This window comes from Schizophyllum commune (assembly GCF_000143185.2).
Source record: "Schizophyllum commune H4-8 unplaced genomic scaffold SCHCOscaffold_10, whole genome shotgun sequence".
In the NCBI taxonomy this organism is placed as follows: Eukaryota; Fungi; Basidiomycota; class Agaricomycetes; order Agaricales; family Schizophyllaceae; genus Schizophyllum; species Schizophyllum commune.
The window spans coordinates 1,232,852-1,251,876 of record NW_026089547.1 but is presented as its reverse complement, the minus strand read 5'-3'; the positions used below and the strand labels follow the sequence as shown (position 1 = coordinate 1,251,876).

The 19,025-nt window shown below is 58.5% G+C and overlaps 7 protein-coding genes across 7 annotated transcripts; 1 reads left to right on the top strand and 6 right to left on the bottom strand.

Moving 5' to 3' along the window:
* Positions 1 to 68: 68 nt before the first annotated feature.
* On the bottom strand, positions 69 to 1,550 carry SCHCODRAFT_02551606 (uncharacterized protein). Its single transcript, XM_003028889.3, has 2 exons — positions 1,437 to 1,550; positions 69 to 1,384 (listed from the first exon to the last, which is right to left on the bottom strand). Exons 1-2 carry the CDS (start codon positions 1,459 to 1,461, stop codon positions 495 to 497), a joined length of 915 nt encoding a protein of 304 aa, XP_003028935.1. The 5' UTR covers positions 1,462 to 1,550; the 3' UTR covers positions 69 to 494.
* A 274-nt stretch (positions 1,551 to 1,824) lies between these two features.
* On the bottom strand, positions 1,825 to 2,805 carry SCHCODRAFT_02637184 (uncharacterized protein). Its single transcript, XM_003028890.3, has one exon. The coding sequence runs from the start codon at positions 2,669 to 2,671 to the stop codon at positions 1,880 to 1,882; it is 792 nt and encodes a 263-aa protein (XP_003028936.1). The 5' UTR covers positions 2,672 to 2,805; the 3' UTR covers positions 1,825 to 1,879.
* A 55-nt stretch (positions 2,806 to 2,860) lies between these two features.
* Positions 2,861 to 5,035, bottom strand: SCHCODRAFT_02637180 (uncharacterized protein). The gene is made up of 7 exons (XM_050345957.1): positions 4,842 to 5,035; positions 4,765 to 4,785; positions 4,569 to 4,715; positions 4,218 to 4,521; positions 3,965 to 4,163; positions 3,044 to 3,904; positions 2,861 to 2,988 (listed from the first exon to the last, which is right to left on the bottom strand). Exons 1-7 carry the CDS (start codon positions 4,944 to 4,946, stop codon positions 2,919 to 2,921), a joined length of 1,707 nt encoding a protein of 568 aa, XP_050198552.1. The 5' UTR covers positions 4,947 to 5,035; the 3' UTR covers positions 2,861 to 2,918.
* Positions 5,036 to 5,139: 104 nt separating this feature from the next.
* Positions 5,140 to 5,710, top strand: SCHCODRAFT_02637178 (uncharacterized protein). The gene is made up of 4 exons (XM_050345956.1): positions 5,140 to 5,173; positions 5,230 to 5,391; positions 5,445 to 5,459; positions 5,513 to 5,710. Exons 1-4 carry the CDS (start codon positions 5,166 to 5,168, stop codon positions 5,562 to 5,564), a joined length of 237 nt encoding a protein of 78 aa, XP_050198551.1. The 5' UTR covers positions 5,140 to 5,165; the 3' UTR covers positions 5,565 to 5,710.
* Positions 5,711 to 6,226: 516 nt separating this feature from the next.
* On the bottom strand, positions 6,227 to 8,127 carry SCHCODRAFT_02671175 (uncharacterized protein; the record flags this gene model as incomplete). Its single annotated transcript, XM_003028892.2, has 3 exons — positions 6,227 to 6,247; positions 6,307 to 7,705; positions 7,757 to 8,127. The coding sequence occupies 3 exons, from the start codon at positions 8,125 to 8,127 to the stop codon at positions 6,227 to 6,229; spliced, it is 1,791 nt and encodes a 596-aa protein (XP_003028938.1).
* Positions 8,128 to 10,497: 2,370 nt separating this feature from the next.
* SCHCODRAFT_02513734 (uncharacterized protein) lies at positions 10,498 to 15,226 on the bottom strand (the record flags this gene model as incomplete). Its single annotated transcript, XM_050343298.1, has 19 exons — positions 10,498 to 10,536; positions 10,586 to 10,645; positions 10,739 to 11,434; positions 11,484 to 11,579; positions 11,632 to 12,057; positions 12,109 to 12,141; positions 12,191 to 12,269; positions 12,318 to 12,416; positions 12,468 to 12,800; positions 12,858 to 12,974; positions 13,020 to 13,070; positions 13,119 to 13,190; positions 13,244 to 13,430; positions 13,478 to 13,627; positions 13,681 to 13,773; positions 13,823 to 13,947; positions 13,995 to 14,503; positions 14,566 to 14,837; positions 14,890 to 15,226. The coding sequence occupies 19 exons, from the start codon at positions 15,224 to 15,226 to the stop codon at positions 10,498 to 10,500; spliced, it is 3,774 nt and encodes a 1,257-aa protein (XP_050198550.1).
* Positions 15,227 to 15,459: 233 nt separating this feature from the next.
* On the bottom strand, positions 15,460 to 18,861 carry SCHCODRAFT_02637167 (D-xylulose 5-phosphate/D-fructose 6-phosphate phosphoketolase). The gene is made up of 13 exons (XM_050345955.1): positions 18,517 to 18,861; positions 18,144 to 18,462; positions 17,801 to 18,091; positions 17,225 to 17,749; positions 16,976 to 17,144; positions 16,819 to 16,920; positions 16,718 to 16,766; positions 16,480 to 16,640; positions 16,357 to 16,428; positions 16,244 to 16,308; positions 15,877 to 16,195; positions 15,663 to 15,825; positions 15,460 to 15,606 (listed from the first exon to the last, which is right to left on the bottom strand). Exons 1-13 carry the CDS (start codon positions 18,680 to 18,682, stop codon positions 15,569 to 15,571), a joined length of 2,439 nt encoding a protein of 812 aa, XP_050198549.1. The 5' UTR covers positions 18,683 to 18,861; the 3' UTR covers positions 15,460 to 15,568.
* Between the last annotated feature and the right edge of the window lie 164 nt (positions 18,862 to 19,025).

Sequence of the window (19,025 nt, the reverse complement as noted above, 5' to 3'; positions counted from 1 at the left end):
ACGGCAACGTTTCGCCAGTCGTCATGAGGTGCGGTGACTCACTTGCCGTCAGCCGACGCTTCGATCAACGGCGAGGTGCTCAGACTTGTCATTGTGGGAATGGGATGGGAAAAGCAGCGAGAATGGTATGCAGGCTCTATGCAGTAGTGTACAGGAGCGGTTGTATGTAGAGAGGGGGGAACAGACAGATAGCAGACTATCGAGAACAGGATCGTATGGCTATGAAGCACACTTGAGACCCGACGATACATTCAGCACTGATCCAATCCCCTCGCCAAGTCCTCGGAACGAGACATGTTTATGGCCTTGTTCGCAGAACGGACACGTCGCCATCGGCAAGCCACATATTCGGAGGATTGCGCACGTTGTACCCGCGACGCCTTCGATTGACCAGCGACGCCCTTCAGACGCCTCGACGTTTAGCGAACGACGAACATCTCGCTCGCTGCTTTCGCTCTCCGTCAGAGTCGGATCCGTCCTCATAGCCCTCCCAGTCATCGAGCGTCCTGCTGGAGGCGCGAAGACATGATCGTCGGAATGGCCGGAATATGATCTGGCAAGCGTATGATCCTCTCCTTCAGCCTACGTCCCGCCTCGCTGGCCAGGTAGGTGCGCAAGGACACCAGTATATCATCCGTTGCTTGCATGGAGTGTCCATAGTGAGCAAAGTCGACGTCCAGGACGCTCAAGACCGGTGGTGAAGAGTCCAAGACAATCTCCAGTGATCTGTCAAGGTTAACCCGTAGGACCTGCAGCTTGCTCGTGTCTACAGTTACATGCAAGGATCCGTTTCCCGGGATGATAGTATCCAGGATGACGAGCTCTTCTACAGGCGGGATAGCCAGGTCGAGGTCATCTTCGTCTTCTGCGTAACCGTCGAGTTCGACTGACTCGAGGCGCAGGACCTTTAGACAGGGTGAGTGACGCAGGGTGCGCAAGGTGTCCGTGGTGAATGGGGCGTCGCGGAGCACGATCTGAGCGACACCTGGCAGCCTTCTGGCCGCGCGCTGGTGCATTCGATAGACCGCCTGATCGAACAGGTCCTCTGGATGCCAATGCGCCAACACGACGGTGCGCACGAGCGGCGCGAGGGCGACAGCGGCGGGCTGTTGCTGGACAAGAGCGCGCGCGAAGGCCATGCTGGGTGGGTTCTCATATCTGTAGTGAAAGACGACGGTGTGGAAGAGATGCTGTAGGGATAGCGAGCAGAAGAGACGGCAAACGAGAGCGAGGTTGGCGAGGGAGGTCCTGCGTGTGACAGCGGCCTCTGAGGTGGGCCCGTCTTGTAGAGGATCGCTGACAGCGGCTACGTATTCAAAGATTTCTTCGTAGATCTCGATGGGCATTGGGGGAAGTAAGCCTGTGTGGTCCTGGCGCGTAGGTGCTATGGTTACATTGAGTCAAGCAATGAAGATGTGATCCTTTGGTGTACGCACTGGTCCATTCGAGGATTATAGCCATTCGAGGTTTTTCCTGATGCTTGCGGCTCTGTGATACATGTAGTCCGTGACGCAGCGAGCTTGGCAAATGGGAGACGGGGACAAAAGGCGCTGCATCGGCAGTTACCGACTCAATGCGTCCGTCGCTCACGCGAGATCATCCCCATATGGTACCATTTAAGTGGACCCACAGCGTTTGCCCCAGATAATTTCGATGCCCTCCAGTGCCTAGGGCAAATAACTATATCGTATCGGATGTGACAGAAATGAGGTCTAGCTATGACTGAAGTAAGTACCACAACGTATCTTGGCTGATGGCTCAAGATGTGTACTTATACGAAGCAGACAGGGACTCCGTCGTTCCGAGGAATAATCCGTAGATCCTCAGAGACATGCCACAGCTGGACTTATGTAATCAGATTATTCCTCCTCACATCGCATCACCTCACAAAGGATTTGGTCTCGTCTCTCGCCAGCCGCACCCTCTTCGGCGGCACCTCTTGCAGCGTAAAGGAGACGTCACGCCTCTTTCCCTTCCTGGGCTGCTTGGGGTCGTCGTGCCCGACTTCGGCGGACCTCTCCACCGTGCCGGTGGAGTTATTTGTGACTTGGATGGGTTGCCCCGCCGCGATGTTCGCCACGTCCTCCCTCACTTCCTTTCCCTCAACGTTCCCCTGGACCGGAGGAAGAAAGCAGATCGCAGATCGCGGTGGCTTCAACGAGCTTTCCACCTTCTTCAGTGCGTGGTCGCACAATTCTTCGAGCTCCTTGAACAGCGTCTCGTCTGCCTTGGGATCCCCATCCCTCGTCCCCCGTTCCCATCGCTCTATGGCGAGCTCCTCCTTCGTCTTGGGCTCGCAAGATCGCAATGCGGCTTCTGGTCTCCGACCGGGGCCGACGTTTCGCGCGAGTGGCATTTTCGCAGCAAGGTATGAAGGTCGCAGCTGCGCGCCGCTCGACCGCTCCCACTGACGAACTCTGGGAAGCGGCACGCCCAGGCCTCTCTCGCAAAGCTGAGTGGCCCTCGAGCGTGCAACAGGCCCGTCCGGAAAGCCAATGGGTAGGACGGAGGCACGGTATTCATCGCGCGGGTCAGCAGCGTCCGGGTCCTGCATATATTTCGTGAAGAGGCAGTCGGAAGGGAGTTCCCAGTGGAGGTGCCATGTGCTACGCTCGCATGGCCATGGGTCGAAGGGCATGGAGGGAAGTGCGTCTGAGTCGAACGAGGACATGCTGAGAAGATGCAGAAAGCAGAGTGGCAGCGATGGGTCAATTTATGAGTGTCCTCCGCCATTGCATCTTCGAGCTCGTTTGCCGGAGCCACTGTAGGAGAAAGGGTCAACGCAATGACCTGGAAAAGGCTGCGGTTACCGATGATGTTAATGGCCACTAGCAACGGCCGGTGTAAAGGCAAGCTTGATGGTGAAGGTCAAAGCACATTGTTATTCGAGGCTGGACCAACTAACAAGCACATCGTCATCACACCTCCATATTGACATCCGCGCCCTTCTGTGCATCGTCCCTCCAATCCCAACGTCTCTGTATCAGCCTGATAGCGCATAGTTGAGTATCCCATCGTTCGCCTTTCGAAAGAAGCTGCTTACCTCGTAAACACATCCAACGGCCCATCATTCGGGCCCCTCGCCATCCTCCCCGAGCTCCCGCTCATCCTCCCCTGCACTATGCCCGCCTTCTCGCTCGCCGGATGCGGGTACTCCGGCTGCTCGTAGCTCCGTATCGGCACCCAGCTCGCCAGCGGGCTCGTCCCCTGCTCGTACATCGCCTCCGCCACGTACAGCAGCAGCCCGTCCGGCTCGACGCTCGCGAGCGCCGCGCCGTTCGGGTAGGGGCACGCGCGCACGGCGGCGGCCTGCTTCGAGACGATGTTCGTGTTCGCGTGCGAGACGACGTGGGCGCCGGTGGGCGAGACGGTGTGCGTGCCGGTGGGGACGACGCGGTGGGATTTGGAGGGGCGGCGGTTCTTGTTGGTGTCGGTCTTCTGCTGGCTGACAGGCGCTGTATCGACCTCCATGTCACCTTGTTGCTCTGCGCCCGTCTTCTTGGGTTCCGCGCCCTTCGTCTCGTCCACCAAGACCTCAACGTGCTGAATTGGGGGCACCTCGACTTGCCTCGCCGCCCTCGCCAGCGGCAGCACCAAGTTCAACAAGTTCGGAATCGTCGTGTCCGTGTGGTACGGTATCGGCACAAAGAGTACTGGATATGCGAAGCGGTGTATTGTGCCGCTTGGCCCGCCTTTTCGTCCTGTTGGAGACGTGAGGGGGTTTGCGGAAGGGGTGCGAGGTGCTGAGGGAAGGAGCGGCGGGAGATTGTGAGGGGTAAGGAGACCGTCGGTGGCGGACGTTACGGAGGAGGCGCGGAAGACGAAGGGAGCGGAGGGGAAGGTGGATGACGAGACCGTGACGGAGGGTGGGAGTTCGGCGAGGCGCATGTCGCGCCACCAGAAGCTGAGGGGGTGCAGATGAAGTGAGCGACGGGCAGAGACCGGACATGAGGAGCGTACACACCGGAAAGCCGTCTCGCATTCCATCATGTCGCGCCCTTTCCATTTGAGTACATCCAGGACGTGCAGTATTCCATTGTCCCGCCAGTGATCGTCCAAGATGCAGTCCAGGACTGTTGCATGCGGCAAGGGAGAGGGGAATGGAGGTATGAGGCTCTTTCCTAGCAATCTTGAACGCAATGTCGTGTTCGGAACTTGAAGGGCTGCAAGTATTATCAGCTTACAGAAGAAGGTCGCATCTAGCTCTGCCGACGCACCTGTAGCATTGGTCCCGGATGGCATCGAGGTCACAACCAAGCATCGCTTGCCCACGGGCACTGGTGCCACTGCCACCCATCCTGTCTCGATGTCGGCAGGTATGCCGTCCGAATCCCAAGGCATGTCCTCTGACATCTCGAGGAGCTCAGCGTACATGCACTTATCTGCCCACTTTGGGTTGGGAGGCTGACGCTCCACGTGCATGACCTGGAGCTTGCTCTTCTTCCCCTTCCTCTTCCTGCGCTTGCCGGTAAACTGAGTGGGGAGATCGGACTTTGTTGGTGTGTCTTGCTCCCGCATCTCCTGCTTAATGATCAGTGGCGTCCGCACCTCCTTCTGGGGGGTCGCACCTCGTCAATTACACCCTTGTAGTTGTTCAGACCCTTATCCCTCATGACATATGAGCCTTGGTCCTCATCAGAGTCATTATCCTCCAGTGACAGCTTCGCAAAGCTCTCAAGCTGTAGGCGCGCCGAGTCGACTTTCTCTGCGCGTCGCTGATGATGTTCGATCGAACCGTGCACGCATGCGACGCAGCTCACTCACTCTCTTTTGCTCTTCCAGAGCCTATGCACATCAAGATTCAACCCCTCTCACGATCCATTGCACCCGTTCTCGCGTACCTTCTTCCGCCGCACCTCCTGGGCAGCGACCTTGTCCCTCACTGGAGCAGGCGGTAGTTTGAATGTCGCTTTCCGCGGATTACTTTCCGAGGGCGAGTCTGACATATGCGAGAGCTTAGCTGAAGCAAAAAGATAGGATGTTATGAGGCTGTCAGTGAAGATGGATTGCACGATGATGATCGTTCAGGACAAGGATCGAACACGCGCTGATGCTCGTGGGCGCATCCTGCACGTGCCCGCGTTGTCGGCGGCACGGATCGGGTCACACACCCCGTCGTCACGCCGTTCCCGCTCGCCTGCAGCATTTCCTTACCGTCCGACACCATGTCCTAGTACGCGACCGTTCCTCGTCGTCTCTGCGGCTCTCTCACCCCTCCCTCTTTTCCAGCGTCATCTTCGGCAAAAAGATTGCGAGCGAGTACATCTCCATCGCCGTCCTCGGCGGCACCGCTGCGATCGCCATGGCCGCGTCCGGCGGCTCCAAGAAGGACCAGCCGAAGAGCTTGGCGGAGAAGGTCGAGAAGGCGGTCCCCATATCTGCTGGCTCCAGGTGCGTCTGCCGCTGCATATGCGAAGGACAGGAAGACTGACGCGCATGTTTAGCGAGGAAGAGCAATTGTACGCATGTTTTTACTTCTTGAAAAGGCCAGGTTGTCGACGACTAACGACAGGATGGACAGCATCAAGCGCTTCATTGAGGAGTCAGAGAAGGAGACGCACTGAGGCCCTGGACGGTCTTGCTGCTTGGAGGACCACGTCTACGCACCGTAATGTAACCCAAATCACCAGAGCGCTTCCACCTGCCTCCTGTGGTGTTTGCCCTTACCCGCAGTGCGCAGAGCTGAGCATCATATCATTATGCCCGGCCACTCGTCTGCTTCAAGTCTCAAGCCTTCCTTCCCTTACGAACTAGTCGTACGTCCACCTCGCGTATAATGACGCGCCGGTTGCGACTTTCTGTTTTCGAACCATTTTCCTCATCCACTCTGCGCGCATTCATGCACTCCAGTGAGTCGAATCAGAGGCATGATGACATTGGCTATAGGTGGTAGGTTGAGAGGATGTTGGATACAGGGCTAATACAGTGCGATGCTACATGTGTATGTACACTCGGGACATGAGCACAAACCACCGGCGATATGGGAACAGACAAGACGGAAATTGAGCAGAAGGAACGGGAAGGGATGTATGAGGGGACCTTGAGGAATTGGGGAGGCGTAACGTGAGGCGGCGGCGGCATCGCGAGCCATAGGTCAGCACGCCGGTACGAAGAGCGAAAGCGCAGACGTGCAAAACGCCCTCGTCCGCACGCAGCCCATGTCTCGGTGCCCTCCTCGTCAGTTATTGTGCGTGTCGTGATGGAGACTCTCCAGCGCCTCCTAGCGTCAGTCCACGTACACCAGGAACTGCAAAGCAAAGCTCATCAGCACACCGCCAGCCCTCCTCAGCCACAAACCCCACTCACACTCTCATACGGCCTTGCGGGCGGCCTCCCCAGCCGTGGCAGGCTATCAGGCAGCTCCGGCCTCGTCGCTGAGAACTTCGCTATCGACCCATTCTCGTCCTTGTACCCCTCCTCCCCATCCGGGTAGTCGCGCAGCTCCCGCGGGTAGGTCTTGCCCAGGGGCGCGTACACCAGGTACCCCTCGGGCGTGAGGTGGTCCCCGCGCCGGTTCCAGTACCCCTTCCGCCGCGGGTGCCGCCGCCCCGAGCCCGGCGACACCGCGCTCGGCACGAAGCGCGACTCCTCGGGCGGCGCGGGGAGCGGGTTCTTCGTCGAGGCGGCGGCGGCGGCAGAGGAGGCCGAGCGGTACTCCATGGACGAGGCGGAGCGGTACTCGGCGGGGCGGTAGTCCGGGCGCTGCTCGGCGGAGGTCTGCGCGCGCCGCTCGGCGACGGAGGGCGCGCGGTACTCGTAGGTCGTGCTGCTGCTCCCGGGCCCGCGCGGGCGCGTGCTGGAGGACGCGCTCTGCGCGGGCGGGAGGCTATACGGCATTGCTATCCGGCTTTCCTGCGGCGGTGGCGGGAGGGGGTTGCCCTGCCGAGGTGTCGGCTCACGGTCGATCTCTTCGTACGAGTACGTGGGGCTGGTGTGACGACTTGACTTGCTGGACTTCGTGGACTTGCGCCGCTTTGTTGTTGCGGCGGCCTGGGAGGCGGAGTGCATCGGCGGGAGGGACGCGCTCTCGGGGATGGCGTCGAGCGCACCGGAGGGGGCGGTGGCGTGACGACCGAGAGGCCGCCCTCCGCTGCTGGGTATGGGCTTCTCGCTCATAACCAGTGGGCTGAGGATGGAATCCGGTTCGTGCGTGATCGAGGTGTTCGTGACGTTCGGCGGGCTTGTCCTAGACTCAAGCACAGCAGGCATCGAGGAATGCCGGCCGAGCGGCGTGGGCGCGGTAGACGAGATCTTGACGCGCTCCATCTGCTCCGTGAGCGAGTCCTGCCCGCCCGAGTGTCCCATCGCAGATGAGCTGCGTGAGTGCGTGCGGTAGTAGTTCGGCGTCACGACGATCTTCGATGAGAACGTCGGCTGCAGCGCCACATTCCTCTCCGGCGTCTGCGGCTGCTGCTGCGGCTGCGTGCTACTCGAGCGCGACGGGGTACCATGATGGTTCGGCGTGCCAGGCGGGTCTGACGACTGACGGGTGGGGAAGGTCTTCGTCCGAATGCTAGCAGGAAAGTTATTGCCCTCATACCCATGCCATGATTGTGACGAGGAGTTAGGCCGACTCGACTTGGAACCATGCCCCTGACTAGATGTACCTTCCGACTGCTCGTCCTCGTCATCCTCGTCTTCCAGCAGCTCCGAAGGTGCCCACACCCACGGGGTCTGCGCAGACTCAGACCCGTAAAGCTCTTCTCTGCATCGAGTCTATCAGCGATAATGGCGCGCCTGCGGCGTTGTGGCGCACCTCGAGGTCATGTCCGTCAATCCCAGAGGATTGTCGGACAGCTTGTAAGACAGGTACTCGGCGGTGGGCGCGCGCGGCTGGCGCTTGTACGGATTGTACGATGCCTGCTGCTGTTGCTGGGCTTGTGGCGGGCGGCCTTGGTTCCATTGATTGCCAGCCATCCACGGAACGGCGGGGGCTTGCGCGGGCTGAGCGGCGGGGTTATAAGCGGGATTGAACTGCCAGCGCCCGCGACTCCATTGCTGGGGATTGACGTTGATGCCCTGCGGGATTGGCGGTGCAACACCGTTGAAGGGGGGAGGTATTCGAGGGGCGTACGCGTTACTGTACGGGTAGGAGGACGTGGCCATCTTGTGCTGGTGCGGCTGCATGATGGGGGCACGGGTCAGCGTTCGGATGGGTGCGAGCAGGCTTATAAACGCACCAGCTAGGCCTGAGCACTGTCGGCACAATTGAAGGCGCACGGTCTCGGAGACAAAAGGCAGGTTCTCCGGAAACAAACTCAAACGGAATCAACGTCGGGGACGACTGGCGGATGATGCGCGCCCCGGTCTACAATCGGGAGGAGAGCGTGAATCTATGGCAATGCGGGAGGGAAGAGAGCGGTATGACGCGTCGCTCGTCGAGGAGAGATGGCTCCGCCGGTGGGCTGGGGCTGGTGTGTGCTTGGAGCCGTCAATTGCAGCAATAGGACATTGAGGCCCGGGCCGTTCCCGTGTGTCGTCAGAGGGTGCGGGCCTTATTCGTCCGTCGCGGGACGTCTATCGAACGCGAGAAAAGTGGTTCCAGATGTCGAGCAGGCAGGCAGCGTGACGGGGGAGGACAACTGGGCATTCCTGCCTCGCCGCCTTGCAGAACAACCCCAAATCGACACAAACCCCGGAATCAGCCCGGAAATGGGAGGGAACCCCCCGCGCGCTTACCTAAACGGGCCGCAAGGGCACCCCATGCGCTCCCTCCGCTGATTGTGGCAAGCAAGCCTCTCTCCTCCGTCCACCATGTCCACGCCGCTGCTCGGGCTTCTATAGCTGCGCGACTACTAGCACTTTACTGCAATGAACAGTGTACTCGCCTTGCAGCATCTTTGGCTCATTCTACCCACCTGACGTCTATCGCCGCCCTCGTAGCCTCCTGCAAGCACGGCCCCACACCACCGCAAATCTGACAATGGCGAATTAGCGTCCTCTCCCTGTCCCTTTCATGACATACCGCACCTATCGGTTATCCGCTCGCCCGGGCCTTAGGTACGCATATCGGGCACGTCCATATCGAGCACCATCATCAAACATTCATACTGCCCATTGTCCATTCGGTCTGCCCATTGTTCCTCTTCTCGACGATGTTCCTCCTCCCTCCCGATGTGCCGATGACATAGGCCGCCTTCCTCCTGTGGGTCACCCCCTCTGTCTACCGTCACTAATGATGAAAAGCGGGTCAGCAGACCACACCTTCAGTGCTGCTACACCGTCTGTCTACGAGCCTGAGGCTTCGGCTGTGGCTTCCTGGCCAGCCCTCTCGCTCACGAAGGGGCTTGAGTTCGAGAAGGATCCGTGCTTCATTGATTGGGCCTTCTGGTCCCTGCCACGAAAGTTGGTCCTTCCTGTGGCGTCAATGTTGTTTCCTTCCCGCGGCGTCAATGCCTGGTCCTTCCTGCGGCGTCGATATTTGGTCCTTCCTGGGTCTTTCCTGGGACCTTCCTGTGACCTTCCTCTGCTTCACTGCAGGTACCGCCACGTCTCACCGCACTCGTGCTCTCCTTCTTTGCGAACAGCTGCCAAGGGAGACCACCTTCTCTGGCCCCTGCACCCACGCTCAGGACCACCTTCCTCTTTCAATCCGGTAACCTGAGTACTCCCGAAATGACCGCGCGCGCCTTGATGACAGTCCAGCCCCGGATTCATCTCGAGGTTGGATTCATCTTGAGGTTGAATTCATCATGTATGTATGGACCTGTACCGTCTACGAACGCTCGATTCATCGCTGCAGCATCGTTGGCCGAGGGTCATCTTGCGTTACTGGCCGAGGGTCCTCCTGCGATGCCGGAATACTGGCCGTCGATACTGGCCGAGGGTCCTCCTGCGATACCGGCCGAGGTGCCTCGGGTGACATCGTATAGCCCAATCCATCGATGGGCGCAGCCGTCCGCGGTCTGCGATGGCGGGGAAGTGCGGGGGAATTCACGTGTGCCGGTGCTGGTCCTGGGAAGGGTTTAGTCGCTTAGTAACCCACGTCCAGTCCACGGGAGAGGGCTTAGACTCCCATGGGTGAGGCTGCGCGCTGGCGATAGCACACATGTTCTCGCAATCAGATAATGCAGCCCCTTGTCTAGCCGTTACTTGTTCGATCGAGTTCGGGGGACAGCGCTACCCCTCGAGTGGAGAGCGACGACATCCGATCCGACTGATCAACCGCTCCCTCTGCTCGAGTGGCAGCAGCAGGAGTACTCGAGTCCATCGTCATCGTCCCCAAAAGTCTCTGGACGCACGATGGATTGCCATTCGTCCACTCATCGTGCACTTTTCGTGAAGCTTGATTTCTTGAACGTCGTGAATACCCAACATAGAATGACTCGTTGCAGTAGGATAGTAGAATGTACGCATAAATATCGAAAGCATGCGCATTAAGCTGAGGTCCGTTATCCTCCTTTGAGACTCGTCATGATATCACGGACAAGTAGCAGGAAGGTCACCCACCTTATCTCGGTCAAAAGCAACAGAATGATGCGACATATACCGGTCATCTCACCCCCTCTTCCTCTGCCTCGTCGGCTTGTTCTCGCTCTGTAAACGCGGCTCTATCAACACCAAATACGCAACACCCACAACTCACCTTTGTCGCGGCCTTCATCGCAGCCGCCGTGGAATCCGCCTTCGTCGCCGTTGTCGTCCGCTAGAGCAGTTTCACGCCGTTAGCAAGCAACGCAAACGTGCCCCGTGGACAGGGCACCCCAATTGGAAGTACACAGATAACGACTCCACCCACCTGCCGCCTCGTCACCGGCTTCACCGGCGACACCGACCTGCTGGAGTGGCTGCGCTTGCCCAGGAGGACTTTGCCTTCCACCGCCTCCGCTTTGGCCTTGGCCCCTACAGCAGCCTTGCCCTTCCCCTTCTTCTTACTCGTCACATCCGCCCTCGCGCTTGCAAGTGGCATATAGTCGTCACCATCGTCTTCGTCTTCGTCTTCGTCCTCGATTGGGGACAGATAATCTTCCTCCGTGTCCACGTCGATCTTGCCGAACGGCTTGCGAGGTGCGACGGCGGGCTTGGGCGTGAGCGGGCGGCGAAGGGAATGCCCGACGGGTGTGCGTAGCGTGGAGTTTGCGAGAGTGCGAGAGGAGCTTGCGCCGTTCGTACGCGCTGGCTTGGCTTCGTCGACGGGTAGCGTGGTCTTCGCGCGCGGCGTTGCGGTGGTGGTCGCGACCGTTTTGCTCTCCCCGATAGGTGGAGAGACTGCAGAGCGTTTCGCATTCGGCGTGGGCACGGGCGACGCGACCGAGGGACCCTCTTGAGGAGGCTGCTCTTGCGGGCTAGAGGAGATCCACGCATTGATGTTGAAGATACTCTTGTTCGCCGACGACCGCGGCCCGTCATCCTGCCGCTGCTCCCTTAGGACCCGCGCGAGGTGTGCTTGAACGCTGGCCAGCTCCTTCTTGAGGTTGTTGATGGTATTTTCGCGCTGGGAAGCATCAGCTGAGGTGTAAAAAACCGAGCAGACGAACACGTACTCGACGCAGCTCGTTGCCCTTCGCCACCATTTCTTGCTCGTGAATCGATTTTGAGCGATTGAGAACGCAAACCATGAACTCTTTCTCCTTGGGAGACTGCGAATGCGCGATGAATAACGAGGAAGAAGATCGATTGGAATCTCCTCACCAAACGATTATCTTGGTACCGCTCGCAAAGAGTTTCCGCGTCGTTATTGAGCTCAGCGACAGTCTGCTCAAGGGCGGCAACTCTCCCCTTCGCATCAGCCAGCTCAGCCGACAGCTCGTCGTTTGCGTGCGTGTCAACTTCGGCGGGGCGAAGGTCCAGTTCCGCGATGCGGGCCTTCAGATCGGTGATCATGTCCCCCAGAGCTTTGGTCTCGATCCGAAGTTGGATGGTCTCTTGCTCCGCCGTCTCGGCGCGTTCCCTGAGCGCTCGCGCGGTGGCGTTGTGGGCCTGCTCCTGCACAGTGAGCCGCTGGTCGACGGCAGCAGAAGCCTGCGAGTGTCGCGCCAGGCGATCGTTGGCGGCTGCGAGGGCGGCCTCTGCAACACCTCTGCGGTCGGCCTCCGCTTGGGCTTTCGCTGCAGCCACCTTGAAACTAGGTTAGACCGATGCACGATATATCGGCTCTCACATTCTCACAGACGAAGCGACCTCAGCTTGAGTCAGGCGGCCCTAAGCAAGTATCAGACCAAGGGCAAATAAAAGGTATGCCACGACCTACCTGTATCTCGCCAAGCTCTAAGCGGCAAGCACGAAGGCTCTCCGTCTGATTATCGTAGCGCCCCCGCAAAGCCTCCAGTCTATAGAAGCTGTCAATGACACGCGTCATCGTGCAGACATGCACGTACTCTTTGATTTGGCTCCTTTGCTCCTCGTCTTTCGAGCCGAGAAGTGCTTCCTGAGATGCGATGGTGGCCTCAAGAGAGCGAATGCTCGCCGAGCCAGCGCTGCAGGGCCATCAAAAAGATTCCTCAGGTGCGCGTACACGAGACACGTACTGGACCCTCTCCTCGGCCACAGTGAGTCTGTCTTGCGCAGTCGACAGGGTGCCCCGGAGCTGCTGAACGGTGGCGTCCAGAGCGCTGATTCGGGCAATATACTCCTGCTCCATACGCTCGCGCGCCTGTTGGGCCTCGTCTTGTGCGGCTTCCAGTCTGTCGCGCGCAGATCGAAGATCGACATATCGGTCCTCTAGCGAATGCACTGTCGTCTGAGCTTTCACTAGGACGTCCTCTAGATTCGCCTTCTGCGTGCGCAGTTCGACTGTCTCGGCAAGAGACTCCTCGTACTTGTCCTGGAGCTTCACCATCTCTGCCTGGCGTTCGCGTTGGCTGAGATAGAGCGATCAGACGAAGGCCAGAAACAACAGCAAGCGAACAAGCGCTCACAGAAGGAGCAGGGTTTTCTTGCTATCCTCGATCGCATCCAGCTTGGAGTTGGACGCGGCAAGGTTGAACGACAGGTCGGCAACCCTCGCTTCGCTGGTCTGCAGCTTGTGCGAGGTCCTACGACGCGTCAGTAAACGGCTGGCCATCCCTTCAGCAGCTTACTCCTTCGCAGCCGTCTCCAATGCCTCCAGCTTGAGTACCAGGTGCGGCTTCCTGATTGCTAGTGAGTACATGTCGTGCGCGAAGGCACCAAGCACTCACTCATCTCGCAATACAAGCAACTGCTCCAACTCTGCAGTTTTCGTGTCGCACTTGATCCTTAGATGGGCGACTCTGTAGCACTGCAGTTAGCGAATATGATCTGCCTACCCAGACTTATGACTTACTCCTCCTTGACAGGCCGCAGAGCCTCCAACTCAGCGTCCTTCTCTGCGAGAACGCCCCTGAGGTGGTCGATCGTGGCATTGGCCGTGCCGAGCTCGTGCGCTACCTGCTCAGCCTCGTCCATGTTCTTGCTGTTCTCTCGGGCCTTCTTCGTCAGCTCAACGGCCATGTCCTCGACTTTGACGCCTACTCGTCGCGTTAGCCACGCGGATCGAGATCATATAGGGCCGACGCACCAAGACGCGAGAGCTCAGAGACGCTGGACTGAACTCGGTGCTTGTCCTCTGCGAGCATGCGCTCGAGTTCGGCCACACGGTCCTTCGCCTCGACGAGCTGGGTGCTTACGACGTGCAGCTTGTCGCGCAGCATGTCGGTGACCTGATTAGCTGCAAACGCAGGTCAGCTTCGCTTCTTACGCGACTGCCAGTGAACCTCGCACCATTCGCGCGATCCGCCTGAAGCTCTTCAATGACCGCCCTCGTCTCAGCGATCCTCAGGACGCCCGCGTCGGCGGTCAGAATTGGTTGCATAGCTACAAATTATCAGTTTTCTTGCATGGTCGAGAATATGGTACAGCGTACCAGCAAGCCCTGTCTTCACGGTAGCTTGAAGGTCCTGAACGCCGAGCTCAACCTCGCTGGCGCGGCTATCCCATGAGGCGCGTTGAGACTGCACCGCCGTGAAGGTTGTGGTCAACTCCGTGAACCTTGTTCGCGTCAGCCGCGCGATTTGCCGTGGGAACAAAACCCTTACCTTTCCGTCAACCCATCGACCCTCTTCTTCATCGCGGTCTTCAGGTCGTGCATCCGCTTCTTCGCCTCGTCCTTGATGTTCTGCGCCTCCTCCCTTGTCTCATCGACCTGCGCGCGAGCGTCCGTCCTCACATCTTCCATCTGCTGCGTCAGAAACGCGACGCGCGCCTCGTTGTCGCGAATGGCCTGCTCGCATCGTCGTTCGGCGTCTACAGCGCGCCGCTCGGAGTCCTCAGTAGTCTTCGCAGCCTGTGCCAGTCGGTCGCCAGCGTCTAGCAGTTGCTTTTTCAGAACGTCGGTTTCGCCTTCGAGAGTAGATATCCGAGAGGCAGACACGTCGAGGCGAGCGCCAAGTTCTTGTACTTGCTTCGCATGTTCTTCGTCCTTCGAGAGTGTCAGAGTCTTCAGTTCGGCAAGAGCGGACGTCCGCGCGGCGAGTTCGTGGTCGCGTTCTTTGAGCAGTCTTGTCAGCCGAGAGGTGTTCGCCTTGCTCTCCTCCAGTTGGTCGTGCTGAACAGTCCATCAGAGACGTCCAACACGCGTAGAAAGGCGCGTATATGCGCCTAACACACCAGAGCATGCATCGCTTCCTCCCGCGCCGCATGCTCTTGCGCCAGCTGGGCCAAGTTGTCGTTGCTGAAGAAGGAGAGCATAGACGCCTGTCTAGCACGTTGCGGCTCGCGAGTATCAGGTTCGTAGTCGTAGTTCGTGTCCAACCTCGCGCGCAGTCCTTTGAGTGGTGGTGCCGGTTGCGGGGTCGCGGAGCGTTCGTAGCGAGAGTGCGTAGAGGGGATCTTCATCGTGGGTGGAGGCGGCGTAGCATACTGGGTCTTGTCTTCGGGGTCTGTGATTGTCTCATCAGCGATGCTGTCGCGCGCGATGGGCCTGAGACGTACATTGCGTCTCCGCCGACGCTCGATGGGCGATCGGGATCCTCCCTTCATCGGCGAAGTCATCCACAGAATGATCAGAAGCAGGCGCATCGCTCGGAGTCTTGAAGTGCAAAGGATTCTGGGGCTCCGGTGGGTGAAAGATCCTCGGAGGTGCCGGACTAGCGCGAGCAGCATTCGAGTTCGGATCCATCCATCGTCGTTGAGAGGCCTGGCCGCCAGAGGAGTCCTGAGAGCTAGACTGTTGGTTGTTGTTTCGATGTTGCAAGAAAGAAGCGAAGGGCTTGGGATTCGGTTTCGTGTTCAGGCGGAGCTGGAAGGGTCGGTTCGAGGTGTTGTCCATCTTGGCAAGTTCGTGAGGCAGAGATCAGTATGCAGTAAGTTCCAGAGCTCGTTCTGGGTACGTTCTATGGTCCAAGAAGCGATTTTGAGACACGAGGTCGTCCAAGAAGCCAAGAAATGCGAGGGATTGTGATGGTGAGAGGCCAAGCAGTATGCGCACGCAGAACAATGCCCGCGTCAATGTTTACGCGTTGTTTGGCTACTTCCCACGACCGTTCTTCGCCCCTATCCGCTGGACCTACGGAGATCATTGGCTTCACATTATGTGGGCATATACAAGCTATAGTACACATCAAGAGTTACCGAGTTCGCCGTAAAGGCCCATCGCCGTTCATCATACACCTCACTCAAACTTTGGCACTGCATATATCCCGTCCGAATCTGTCCGCGGTGATTATCATTCGCAAGTCCTCGAAGCCTGCAAGCAGAAAACTCACCCTTGCCCGTCGCATAGATATACTGTCTCTCCTTCTCCGCCATATGCTTGAGCTGAGCCTCCAGCTTATGCGCGTGCACCGCAACCGCCTCGTTTCGTAAAGCCGCCGCACGGACGGCCGCCGTCGCGACGTGGAACCGCGAGGTGTGGTTTGCCAGCATCATCTACAGACGCATCAGTCCAGCCCTTCCTCATCCAGGATCTCGCCCACTCACATCGAAAGGCGACGTCGTCGTCCCCTCCTCCCTGTACCCCTCCATCGTCACCCTCTCGCTGATCCCCGGCCTCCCAAACAGCAACCCCTTCAGCTCAATCGGATACCCATGATAGTTGAAGTGAATCGGCCGGTCCTTCGTGAACAGCGTATCGAAGCTATGGTTGTTGAGCGCGTGCGGGTGCGTGCCCTCCTCGCTCAATATCATCAGGTCGGTGACGTTCACGACGCGGAGGCGCAGGGCGGGGCTGAGCTGGCGCAGGAGGGCGGCGGCAGCGATGACCTCGAAGGTGACTTCGACGCCGATGCCGCAGAGGACGCTGAGATGGGGTCAGATATGTGCAAGCTGCTGATGGATTGGCACGTACACGTCCGGGTCCTTGCCTTCGTCAACACTTGCAAACTTCCAGACGGACGCGCCAGCAATGCAATGCTACTCCCAGTCAGCATCGAACACACCTGATACACTCTATAGGCTCACCAAATCCGCCTCCTCCGGACTCAACCATACGGGCGTCGGCTGCTTGCTTCCCACCATCAAGTTGATGTAATTCTATCCACCGTTAGCACAATGTCGTTGGCGTTAGACTCCTCACACCCTCACCTTCGCCCTCAAGCAATGTGCCATCGTCGACAAGAAGCAATTCGCATCCGGCGGTAAATACACCCTCGCGAGCTTCGGCTTCAGATTCAGCACCGCACCAATGAAGGACGGGTTCTGATGGGAGAACCCGTTGTGCTCCTGGCGAGCCCAGGTGGAGGTTTCTGGAAGGAGGATTAGCATACCGAATATAGCAAACGGGAATAGTTCCGATGCAAGGATCAAGCGTGGTGAGACGGACCAATGTAGTTTAGAGACCCACAAGGCTGTCGGTACTCAGTCTCCACAGCCTGACGAGGATGAGCGCACGCACAACACCAATTGTCGCCGTTCCAGACGCACCAGCTTTGTAAACTTCGAGTACTGTACCATCATCGTGTGTACGATGCCCAAGAAAGCCTCGTACGAAGGGAAGACACCCGTCCGGCCAGTCAAGGTGTAGCCCTGTGAGAGCGGTCAGCGTTCAAGCAAACAACAGCATTGCCACGGAGAGACTTGCCTGCAACATCGCCTGGCACGTATGTTCCGACAGGATCTCGATAACCCTTCCCCCGCGCGCTCGGCTCGCCACATCCCACTGAAAGTTGCGGCCCGTATTCTGCAGCACCGCATTCAGCTTGTTGGATACCAACTCATCTGGCGAGAACATGCGGAAGCTCTTGGGGTTCCTGCACAGTCCAAGTCAGCATCGAGCGGATACACTGCTACCAGACAGGCCGTCATGTCCGAGATAAGACGAGATACTCACTCCTCCATAACCTCCCTCAGATACTCTCCCACCACCTTCATACAGCTCTCCTCCTTCCCCTTCTCCACGCCCATCCCCAACCACTCCGGCGTCTTCAACGGCCTATACGCATCATACGTCTCCCTCCTCATCCCCATCCTCTTCTCCTCCTTCTCCGGTATCACGCTCAGCACCTCCTTTACCGGCGCACCCGTCTCCGGATCGAACAGCTCCTGTGGCTTGTAGTGCTTCAGCCAGTCGTTCAGGGCTTCGAGTTGTACCTTGTCGGTCTTGGCCTTAGGGAGGGGCACCTGGTGCGAGTGGAATGAGCCCTCAATGATCTCGTCGCCGAGGTTTTTGGGGCCAGAGATGCCCTTGGGCGTGCGGAGGATGAGAACAGGCCATTGCGGCTTGATGATGGGGTTGCCGGAGCGAGCGGCATGCTGGATCTTGTGGATCTCGGCGATGGCCCATTCCATGGAGGCGGCGATGTCGTCGTCGAGGTTCTCGAGGTCGTCGATGATGCGGACCTGGTAGCCGTATCCGCTAGAGCGCGGTCAGCCGTCGATTTGGGGAGGGACAACGGTGATAACCTACGTGAAGAGCGCAATGAGCTCCTTGTTATCCATCGTACCGTAGATGGTCCGTTCGGAGATCTTGAAGCCGTTGACATGCACGATAGGTAAGACGGCGCCCGACTCTGCGGGGTCGATGTACTTGAAACCGTGCCAGGCAGTCGCAGTAGGTCCGGATTCAGCTTCACCATCGCCAACTACACACGCGACGATGAGGTCTGGGTTGTCCATGACCGCACCGAAGGACACGCCTAGCGCATACCCCAGTTCTCCACCTTCGTGGATGGAGCCGGGTGTCTGCGCGTTGATGTGGCTAAGGCACTTATAAGCTTCTGTTACACGCCATGAACGTAGTTGGGCCATACCTGGGGAACCCGCCCGGCACGCTGAACTGTGTGATCAACTTCTGCAGCCCTTTGTAGTCTCTAGTGTACTTGGGGTAAAACCTCTGCAGCGCGCCTTCCAGCCAAAGGGAGGCCAGAATCCCCGGTGCTCCATGACCGGGGCCAACGACGTATACGACGTCCAAGTCGCTCTTGCGAATGATGCGGCTGAGGTGTGCGTAGACCATCACCAGGCCTGGGCAGGTGCCCCAGTGCCCAAGCAAGCGCGGCTTCACGTCGTCGAAGGTGAGGTCTTTCTCAAGAAGTACATGCTGGCAGGTCCCGGAGAGGAAGATCATGGCTGTAAGGCGGGGTGAGATGACCTTCTCGCTGACGCATGACTGGGGAGACGCACCTGCTGCGATGTAGTCCGCCGCACGTCTAAACATCTCGATCCCCTTGCGCTCCTCTGCTGAGAGAAAGCCCTTGACATCGAGCTTCACGGCGAGCTTCTCTATATCGTCAGGGATGTGGGATGGGTCTGGTGGCGGGTTGGGTTCGTAAATGATCTGGCCGGGCATGATATTGTCGTGCTGGTGGTCAAAGGTATGGACCGCGAAGCTTCAGGCGGACGGGTATATGTGCGGCGCGCTGCAGAACCATGGCGTCAGAGGAGGGTAAGTGACATATCCCAGTATTGGCTTGTGATGTCAGTCGCTGCAGCTTGCCCTAAGTAAAGACGCGATGCAGGAGCTTCTATAGCAGTCTCAATGCGGGCCTCTGGGAGGCATTGCAAGACCTCAAGAGTAGAGTTGCATCGTGATTATTCATGACTACATTGTGAAGACGAGGAGGGTAGGAGGAGAGACGATTGATCGCAGGCGACGCGTGCCGTCAGACGCTTCACATCAGCAGGTACAACCC

Excerpts from the sequence above, each read along its gene's own strand:
- SCHCODRAFT_02637180 (XM_050345957.1), bottom strand. The coding sequence starts at position 4,946 with ATGTCAGACTCGCCCTCGGAAAGTAATCCGCGGAAAGCGACATTCAAA. Across the intron at positions 4,786-4,841 it reads AGGAGGTGCGGCGGAAGAAG|GCTCTGGAAGAGCAAAAGAG; the intron begins GTACGCGAGAAC and ends TGATGTGCATAG. Across the intron at positions 2,989-3,043 it reads CCGTTGGATGTGTTTACGAG|GCTGATACAGAGACGTTGGG; the intron begins GTAAGCAGCTTC and ends ATGCGCTATCAG.
- SCHCODRAFT_02637167 (XM_050345955.1), bottom strand. The coding sequence starts at position 18,682 with ATGCCCGGCCAGATCATTTACGAACCCAACCCGCCACCAGACCCATCC. Across the intron at positions 16,767-16,818 it reads ACTCGAAGTTTACAAAGCTG|GCTGTGGAGACTGAGTACCG; the intron begins GTGCGTCTGGAA and ends CATCCTCGTCAG. Across the intron at positions 15,607-15,662 it reads TATCTATGCGACGGGCAAGG|ATTCGGACGGGATATATGCA; the intron begins GTGAGTTTTCTG and ends CACCGCGGACAG.
- SCHCODRAFT_02551606 (XM_003028889.3), bottom strand. The coding sequence starts at position 1,461 with ATGGCTATAATCCTCGAATGGACCA. Across the intron at positions 1,385-1,436 it reads TATAATCCTCGAATGGACCA|CACCTACGCGCCAGGACCAC; the intron begins GTGCGTACACCA and ends ATGTAACCATAG.
- SCHCODRAFT_02637184 (XM_003028890.3), bottom strand. The coding sequence starts at position 2,671 with ATGTCCTCGTTCGACTCAGACGCACTTCCCTCCATGCCCTTCGACCCA.